General features: G+C 46.7%; 1 protein-coding gene across 1 annotated transcript in view; it reads left to right on the forward strand.

Moving 5' to 3' along the window:
- itga11b (integrin, alpha 11b) overlaps window positions 1-10,000 on the forward strand; it is a 33,284-nt gene that overhangs the window by 16,859 nt on the left and 6,425 nt on the right. Inside the window, exons 13-21 of the mRNA XM_080002272.1 lie at window positions 792-935; window positions 1,208-1,411; window positions 1,534-1,697; window positions 2,363-2,526; window positions 5,062-5,201; window positions 6,233-6,343; window positions 6,605-6,690; window positions 6,795-6,999; window positions 9,842-9,940. Coding sequence (XP_079858398.1) covers window positions 792-935; window positions 1,208-1,411; window positions 1,534-1,697; window positions 2,363-2,526; window positions 5,062-5,201; window positions 6,233-6,343; window positions 6,605-6,690; window positions 6,795-6,999; window positions 9,842-9,940 — 1,317 coding nt within the window. The remainder of the gene's footprint in view (window positions 1-791; window positions 936-1,207; window positions 1,412-1,533; window positions 1,698-2,362; window positions 2,527-5,061; window positions 5,202-6,232; window positions 6,344-6,604; window positions 6,691-6,794; window positions 7,000-9,841; window positions 9,941-10,000) is intronic.

Here is a 10,000-nt window from a genome sequence, read left to right on the forward strand (position 1 = left end):
GCATTGTGGGATACTTGTCTGTCCCAAGTCCACACAAGTCACCACCCATGCATCCTCCAGCAAATGGGCGGAGCAAGTCCACATCCTGGCATTTGGACTGGACTTGGCTTGATGCGGACTTTGAATTGGAACAGTACTTGGGCTGCGACTGATGACGTTTCACAAGTCCAGACAAGAACACAAGTCCAGACAAGAACACAAGTCCAGACAAGAACACAAGTACAGACAAGAACACAAGTACAGACCTATTGAGCCTCTAGAGAGATAGACCTTCCTGCCGTGCTGGAGTTCCACAAAGCCGGTCCAGTCACCATTGAGGACTTCCTGTGGTCCACTGTGTCCGTGTCTCCCACTCAACACACGGAGACCTGTGGTTTCCTCCATGACAATCCAGACCAGACTAGCCGATAAAGATGGGCTGTGTGCAATCCTGTCGCCCCTGGCAACAGGCGGCAAATAAACCTGGACCAACTACTGGTCTGATTAGAGAGAAAAAGGGAGGGAGGTCATTCCAAAGCAGAAGGTTGTTTCATAATAAATGAAACGTTGATGAAGGAACCAACTTCCTGTTTATTTCTGAAAGAAAATACTTTTACAAAGATCAAGTCAACAGGTTTTTCTGTTTAGTCCCAAACAACTGAGGTGACTCCTCCTCCTCCTCTCCCCCACCTCCTCCCCTCCTTCCTCCTCCTCCATCCTCCTCTCCCCTCCTCTCCTCCTCCTTTCTCTTCCTCCTCCTCTCCTCCTCCTCCTCCTCCTCCTCCTCTCTCCTCCCCCTCTCCTCCTCCCAGATTGGATCATATTTTGGCAGTGAGCTCTCCACAGTGGATGTGGATGGAGACGGCCACACAGATGTTCTCCTGGTGGCAGCTCCCATGTACTACAGCCAGGGCTGGGAGCGGGGGAAGGTCTACGTCTACAGCGTGTCCCCCCAGGTACCTGAGGCAGGAGGCTCCCGCCTCGTAGTTTGGCAGCTCCTAAATTCTACAACATCCGGAGCTAAAACTACAGAGGAGTTGACATGTTCATCGTGTGAGCCGCTACGTTGCCATGACGATAGACCCGTTATCTCGGCCACCCGGGGCCCGAGCGACGTGCGCCAAAGTTGCCGCTTGGAATCGGAGCTTTAAAATGGCCGTTCCTTTGCACTGTTCCGAAACCTCCCGGACCAATGAAACCACAGTGATGTCAACGTGTCTCCCGTCAGAGCTCGCTGGCCCTGCAGGGGGCGCTGGAGGTGACGGAGCGCGCTCAGAACTCTCGCCTGGGCTCGGCTTTGGCCCAGATCCCTGACGTGAACGGAGACGGTCTGAGGGAGCTGGTGGTGGGGGCGCCGCTGGAGGACGAGCACCAGGGGGCGATATACGTCTTCTACGGGGAGAACACCAGCATCCAGCGCAAATACAAACAGGTGGGAAGCCTCAGCAGAAGCAGAACGATAGATAAACAATAATAGAGGTATTGATCAGAGACAAAGCCATCACATGATCTGCTACGTCACAACTGAATCAATAAAATGTTTAATAAAAATAGAATGGTCTGTCTGTCTGTCTGTCTGTCTGTCAGAGGATCAGTTCAGTGTCTCTGAGTTTAGGTTTGCAGTATTTTGGGCGGAGTCTGCACGGAGTTCTGGACGTGAACAGGGATGGACTGGTGGACCTGAGTGTGGGGGCGCTGGGGGGCGCGGTGCTCCTCTGGTCAGTGTCTCACACACACACACACACACACACACAAATACACAAATACACAAATACTCACACACACAAATATACAAATACTCACATACACACACACACACACAAATACTCACATATACACACACACACACACAGAAATACACAAATACTCACATACACACACACACACACACAAATACACAAATACACAAATACTCACACACACAAATATACAAATACTCACATACACACACACACACACACACAATTACACAAATACTCACATACACACATAAATATACAAATACTCACACACACACACACACAAATACTCACATACACACACACACACAAATACACAAATACTCACATACACACACACAAATACACAAATACTCACATACACACACACAAATACACAAATACTCACATACACACACATACACACAAATACTCACATACACACAAATATACAAATCCTCACACACACATACACACAAATACTCACATACACACACAAATACACTGATACTCACATACACACACATACACACAAATACACAAATACTCACATACACACAAATACACAAATACTCACATACACGCACACACACACACACACACACACATTTTATTTGATCAGGTATGAGAAGTCTTCACCGTGCCCATGTTTGTGATGGCTGCAGGTCTCGGGGCGTGGTGAGGATTCGCTCCAGATTGACCTTTGAACCTGAGAAGGTCAACATCTTCAACAAGGACTGTCGTCATGGAGGGAAGGCGGTCAGCTGTCTGTCCGTGTCCGTCTGTCTCACTGCCGACGCGGTAACCAAGACAGGAAGTAGCGCTGTAGGTGGGTGGGGCACTTTGTAAGCAGAGTATTCCAGGTGTTCTGGGTTTAAATCTCCATTTTGAAACGGGAAACTGGCCACGTGGCCAGACAGTCGTTATATGTTACAGCCAAAAAATAAAGGTCACAACCTGTACATCTTATCAGGTTTTTCAGGGTTTTATAGAATATTTTGCACTTCCCCAAATCCCAAAAAAAGACTAGACACAGGAAGTAAGCCGCTTCTCCTGGCAACCTGAAAAAGCAGTTAAGCCAAATTTGATATCACTGTTATCCAAGCACGAAGACACAAAGACACAAAGACATGAAGACATGAAGACATGAAGACACGTGGAAGCACGATGTGAGCTTTGGAAAAGCAGCTTTTTGAGGCTCATGTGTTTCTGCTGCTGGATCATGAAGCTGCAGCAGCTTGAGAAGCAACTGGAACCCAGATGAACCTGCTCCGTCAGGACGGAGGCCATGTGGCGTGTCGGCCAATCGCATCGTCACACGCACTTAAATCAGCCGGTCCGTTAGAAGGACTGGAAACAGTCAGGACAGAGAGATGGGGGGAGGGGGTTAAAGGTAAAGTTTATTTACAATAAATACTTTAAAGTTTCATGTGTGTGCGTGGAAGTGTCCGTGTATGAGGACGTGTCTAATCTGAGCCAGATGACACATGAAGACACAGCAGAGGAAGGAATGAAGCAAAGGCATGGAATGAGTGTGTGTGTGTGTAGGAGAGTGTGTGTGTGTGTGTAGGAGAGTGTGTGTGTGTGTGTGTAGGAGAGTGTGTGTGTGTGTGTAGGAGAGTGTGTGTGTGTGTGTGTAGGAGAGTGTGTGTGTGTGTGTGTAGGAGAGTGTGTGTGTGTGTAGGAGAGTGTGTGTGTGTGTAGGAGAGTGTGTGTGTGTAGGAGAGTGTGTGTGCTTGTGTGTGTGGGTGTGAGTGTGTGTGTGAGTGTGTGTGTGTGTGCGTGTGTGCTTGTGTGTGTGTGTGTGTGTGCTTGTGTGCGTGTGTGTGTGTGTGTGTGTGCATGTGTGTGTGCTTGTGTGTGCGTGTGTGCTTGTGTGTGTGTGTGTGTGTGCTTGTGTGTGTGGGTGTGTGTGTGCGTGTGCGTGTGCTTGTGTGTGCGTGTGTGCTTGTGTGTGTGTGTGTGTGTGCTTGTGTGCGTGTGTGTGTGTGTGTGCGTGTGCTTGTGTGTGTGCTTGTGCGCTTGTGTGTGTGTGTGTGTGTGTGTGCATGTGTGTGTGTGTGCATGTGTGTGTCTGTGTGTGTGTGTCTGTGTGTGTGTGTGCTTGTGTGTGTGTGTGTGTGTGTGTGTGTGTGCTTGTGTGTGTGTGTGTGTGCTTGTGTGTGTGTGTGTGTCTGTGTGTGTGTGTGCTTGTGTGTGTGTGTGTGTGTGCTTGTGTGTGTGTGTGTGTGTGTGTGTGTGTGTGTGCTTGTGTGTGTGTGTGTGTGCTTGTGTGTGTGTGTGTGTGTGTGTGTGTGTGTGCTTGTGTGTGTGTGTGTGTGTGCTTGTGCGTGTGTGTGTGTGTGTGTGTGTGTGTGTGTGTGTGTGTGTGTGTGTGTGTGTGTGCTTGTGTGTGTGTGTGTGTGTGCTTGTGCTTGTGCGTGTGTGTGTGTGTGTGTGTGTGTGTGTGTGTGCTTGTGTGTGTGTGTGTGTGTGTGTGCTTGTGCTTGTGTGTGTGTGTGTGTGTGTGTGTGTGTGTGTGTGCCCTGGGGAGCAGCATCGTAGCTTTTCCATTGATTGAGGCCCAAACATCTGAGCCCAATTAAACACAAAGGCTCCAGAACCTTGGAGGAGAACTGAGCTCCACAACGTGCTGTAGGAAACTTCACAGTGTGTACTGTGGTACTGTGTTAGTATTATGTTAATACTGTGGTACTGTCTCAGTACTGCAGTTCTATGTTAGTATTGTGGAACTGTGTAAGTACTGTGGTATTATGTTAGTATTGTTGTACTGTGTCAGTACTGTGGTACTGGGTAAATACTCTGTTATTACTGTGGTACTATGTTAATACTGTGGTACTATGTTATTATTATGTTAATACTATGGTACTATGTTAGTATTATGGTAATACTGTGGTACTATGTTAATACTGCTGTGTTATGTCAGTACTATGGTACTGTCTTAGTATTATGTTAGCACTGTGGTACTATGTCAGTACTGTGGAATCAGAATCAGAATCAGAAATACTTTAATAATCCCAGGGGGAAATTACTTGAAATTACTATATTAGGATTGTGATACTGTGTTAGTACTGTGGTACTATTTTAGTACTGCGGTATTATGTTAGTATTTGGTGTGATATGTTGGTACTGCGGTTCTATGTTAGTACTGTGGTACTATGTCCGTACTGCAGTTCTATGTCAGTACTGTGGTTCTATGTTTGTACTGTGGTACTATGTTTGTACTGTGGTACTATGTTAGTACTGTGGTACTATGTCAGTACTGCAGTATTATGTCAGGACTGCTGTACTATGTTAGTACTCTGGTACTGTGTCAGTACTGCCAAGATCCCGCCATCCCTCAGTGTGTCCTCCGTCCCTCCAGGCGTGTGGTTCTCTCTGGTTCTGGATGAGCGTCGGGTTCCTCCCAGAGCGGTTCTGGATGAGGCGGACAGGAAGCAGCCGCGTGGAGTCTTCCTGCTTCCTGGACAGGAGGCGTGTCAGGCCCTGAGCTTCTACGTTCAGGTCAGTGTCACTACACCCCGTGTCCGCTAACTCTGAGACAAGGGCTTTGGGTGGAGACCACCAGGGGGCGTCAGGGGCACCAGTCGCTCTGCAATGCCGGGACCAAATAATGTCATCGCTGCCTTGGACCAACAGCCGCTCTGTGCTGCCGCGACCAAATGATGTCATCGCTGGCTTTTGATTCTGTCGACGTGATCTGCTGTTACCCAGGTCCTGCATCATTATTATTTATGGCTATTAACAATATAAACTCTTCAATAATGACAAAGGTTAAACTGAAGAAGAAGCGCTCCACTACAGTTTTTGGGATGGGATGGGATGGGATTATGGGATGAGTTGTTCCTTCACTCTTAAATAATGATGTACACAGTCTTGTACCTTTGCCTTTTTTCCGTTTTCCCTTTTTTTTTTGCTCCAAATCAACTGTTTAACGGTCACGGTTCATCTGGAAGTGGTTGTCTTGGTTCTTCTTTTGAAACTCTTTCTAGAAGGATGTTCTGAAACGTCAACAGAGTGAACGGCGGAGAACTTCACTTCTGGAAGCTGTTCAAAAAGTGTGCGGTCACTGTTGATCTGCCGAGGGGGTCATGGACCCGCCCCACGGATCAAACGCTCAAGGGTGTCCCCCAAGGTTCAATTTTAGGCCCCTTTATTAATTTTCATCTTTATAAATAATGCAGGTGAGGCTAAAACGCAGCTCCATGCAGAGGACACCCCGGCCCCTGAGGCAGGTGTGAGTGGGCGGGGGAGGTCTCCGGCTCCGCGGGCGGCTGGAGTATTATTTAAATGAGACTCGATGTGGAAGCCAGGAAACAAACTGTACAGGGCACTTCCTGGACCATGGGGGTGTAATGGTCAAGCGGGTTCAGGAGGAGGGTAAACACAGTGCTGAACGGCTTCGTACCGACGGCCTGTGCCTTGCGCCGAGGCACGACAGCAGGACTCACACGCTGGGAATTGAACCGATGACCGTTGGTCTTCATGACTGTTGGTTCTGTCGTGGACGTTGATATTCCATCCGTTCTCAACAGGAGACAGCGGATTATGGCCGTCCCATAGCGGTTGTCATGGAGACGGGTCTGCAGAGCCAGGATGAAGGTCCAGTTTTAGACCCGGAATGGCCCACGGTCCTGAGGACTGAGGTGAGGTTCTGGACCGGTCCACATGGACCCCTCCTCTAACGGCTTGTTAAAGGGTCTGAAATATCCCTCCTTTTCCAAATGTTTTTGACGCATCTCCTTCATGGATAACACCGGCGTTGATAGAGTTTATTTACCTCCTAGAAATGTATTTGATAGGAATGTTCTCCTGATGTTCTCCTGATGTTCTCCTGATGTTCTCCTGTCGGCAGGAGGCTGACACTCAATCTTTGGTTTGAGATTTGTTCTGATCCTCTGCTGTAGCTTCGCTTCTGGAACGGCTGCGAACACGAGGAGAGCTGCGTTCCCAACCTGGTTCTGCACAGTCACACCGACCTGGAAGATCTCAGGTCTGTTCCACACACACATATACACACACACGTACACACACACACACCAGTGGGACTCGAACCCTCGACCCTCTGGACGCTCATGATTTCTCTCTGCTTTGAAGGCAGTTCTGCAGCTTGAGGGAGGGCGTGGCGTGGGCGCTGTGCAGCCAGCAGGGGGCCATGCAGAGCCCTCTGTACGTACTGGAGTCCAGCAGGACCAGACTGGTGGTCTACGCTGTTCTGGAGAACCAGGGAGAGAACGCATATGGAGTCCAGCTGCACATCTCCAGCTCCAGAAACCTACTGTTTTCTAGCCTCAGAGTCAAGGTACATCAACATGCACAACAATACATGATACTACTTTCTACACCGAGCAGCCACAACATTAAAACCACAAAAGGTGAAGTGAATCACATGGATCATCTGGTTCCAAAGGCACCTGTCAAGGGGTGGGATATATTATTATTATATATATATATACTGTTATATATTATAAATATATATACTGTTATATATTATTATTATTATTATTATTATTATTATTATTTTATACTGTTACTAAATATATATATACATATACACTACTCACAAAAAGTTAGGGATATTGGGCTTTCGGGTGAAATTTCAGGATGAAGCTAAAATGCACTATAACCTTTACAGCTGAACTTCATTTGACCTTCTCTAAACTTTTGAATGCACATGTCCAACTGTTCAATGTTTCAGTACTTTTTGCACAACTTGCTGTTCTCTAACAAGGAGCTGAACGGAAAAATTAACAACAGTTGTTTGATCCATGAATGGACCAATACATGTCCTGGTTCAATTAGAGTTGGTATTTAAACAGTCCTCTTCATCATGCTGTTCACATGTTGACATCATGAGACCAAGACCACACCTAACAACTGATCAACAGCACCTCGGCTGGTGAGGCTTCAAACAGGATGTTGTCAGAGGGAAGTGGCCACTGAGCTTAGAGTGTCACAGAGTGTCATCAGCAGCTTGCAACAGAGATACAGAGACTGGCAGAGTCACAGAAAGGCATAGAAGTGGACGTGCGGAAGTATGGAAGTGCGGACACTTCCAGGCACATTTAAGGGAGGTGAGAGGCACCAAGTGTCACGTCAGACCATTCAAAACCGTTGACATCAGCGTGGTCTGCGTGCTAGACCACCTGCAAGGTTACCTGACCACACCACCAGGCACAGGCATCATGGTCTTGCAGGGGCCAGGGAGCGTTGATGCTGGACGAGGGACCAGGGGCCTCAGTGCTGTTCTCTGATGAACGTCCATTCACCTTGAGCAGAAATGATGGAGACGTCAAGGAGAGCGCTACGCATCAGCCACTGTTGTCACCGGACGAGCCTTTGGTGGTGGTGGTGTTACAGTGTGGGCAGGTGTGTCTAGTCAATACAGAACTGCCCTACACTTTGTGAATGGTACAGTGACAAGCCCATACTACCTGAATGACATCATTCATCCAGTCATTGTGCCTCTGCATGAACAACACAGGCCTCATTTCATCTTCATGGAGGACAACGCTCCAGCTCATGGAGGTGGCATCATTAGGGAACGGCTGCTGGAGACTGGGGCACCTCAAATGGAGTGGCCTGCACTTTCTCCAGATTCAAGATTCAAGATTTTTATTTGTCACATACATATACATACTTTCATACATATATGCAGTGAAATGTAATAAATACAAATAAATAATTCTCCAGACCTGAATCCCATAGAAAACTTATGGGATGAGCTGAGTGGCCGTGTAGAGGCTCCTAACTCTGTACCCCAGAACCTCAATGACCTGAGGGCCCCCTTCAAGAAGAGTGGGGGGCCAGGCCTCAGCAGACAATAAGTCGACTTGTGAACAGCATGAGACGTCCTTGTCAAGCTGTAACTGATGCTCAAGGCCACATGACAAGTTATTGAGACATTGACATTTGTTGTTGTGGTAAACCCACCACGGTTGTTGGCTTTTGTTTCAGTAAATTGTTTGAGATGAGGAAATCACCATTTCATGCTTCTACTTAAATGCTCTACTTTCATCATATCATATCACTGTAGCGTCAACTTTTTACATTTTCCATCAATTTCACCCGAAAGACAAATATTACACTTTATATATTGTTATATAAAGTGTAATATAATATAATATACACAATATTATATTATAAACTTTTTGTGAGTAGTGTGTATATATATACTGTTATATATTATTATTATATATACACTGTTAGTTTTATATATATAAATATATATATATATATATATATATATATATATATAAATATATATATATAAAAATACACTCTTATATATTATTATATATGGTGTTATATATTATTATATATATACATATATATCCCGCTATGCAGTGGTTACTACCAAAAGTGCTCCAAGGAAGGACGACCGGTGAACCAGCGACAGGGTCATGGGCCCCAAGGCTCATTGATGCACGTGGGGAGCCAGGTCTAGTCCTTCCGGTTCGATGCCACAGAAGAACTAATGTAGCACTAAGTGTTGAAACAGTGAATGTTGCTATGATAGAAAGGTGTGGAACACACAGTGCATGGCAGCTTGCTGCGTATAGGAGCTCACAGTGTCCATGCTGACCCCTGTCCACCCCTGAAAGCACCTACAATGGACATGTGAGCATCACAACTGGAACAGGGAGCAATGGAAGAAGGTGGAGGTCTGATGAATCACCTTTTCGTCTACATCATGAGGATGGGTGGGGTTAGGGTCCGATCCCATGGAGCATCTGAAGGATGTGCTGGAACAAGCCCGATCCATGGGGGCCCCACCTCCAACTTGCAGGACTTAAAGGATCTGCTGCTAACGTCTTGGTGCCAGATACCACAGGACACCTTCAGAGTCTGGTGGAGTCCATGCCTCCACCTCACAGCTGTTTTAGGCAGGTGTTTTTAATGTTGTGGCTGATTGGTGTATACCATACATAATACAATGCATTATCTCACGTTAGCGAAGTTACCTCATGAGGATCCTGGTGCTTCTATTCTTCCAGTAGATTAAACTATTTGCAGCCTTGAAAGTATTGAAAAGTATTAAAGTATTTTTCCAGTTCATTTGAAATAAGATGCATCTGAACCATGTGAATAAAACTTTCTCATAGCGTTCTCACCGAACATGCCCCGCCCCTCCCTCCTGACAGGACCAATCAGATCTTCAGATGGAGTGTCACTCTGAGGACAGACTGTCCAATCAGATGAGCTGTAACATCAGCGCTCCCTTCATGAGGTCCATGAGCCAGGTAGAGATCCAGCTACACCTAAGACATCATCAACACCACTCTCCTAAAACTATCACCAAC

This window comes from Zeus faber, assembly GCF_960531495.2.
Source record: "Zeus faber genome assembly, chromosome: 6".
Taxonomy (NCBI): Eukaryota; Metazoa; Chordata; class Actinopteri; order Zeiformes; family Zeidae; genus Zeus; species Zeus faber.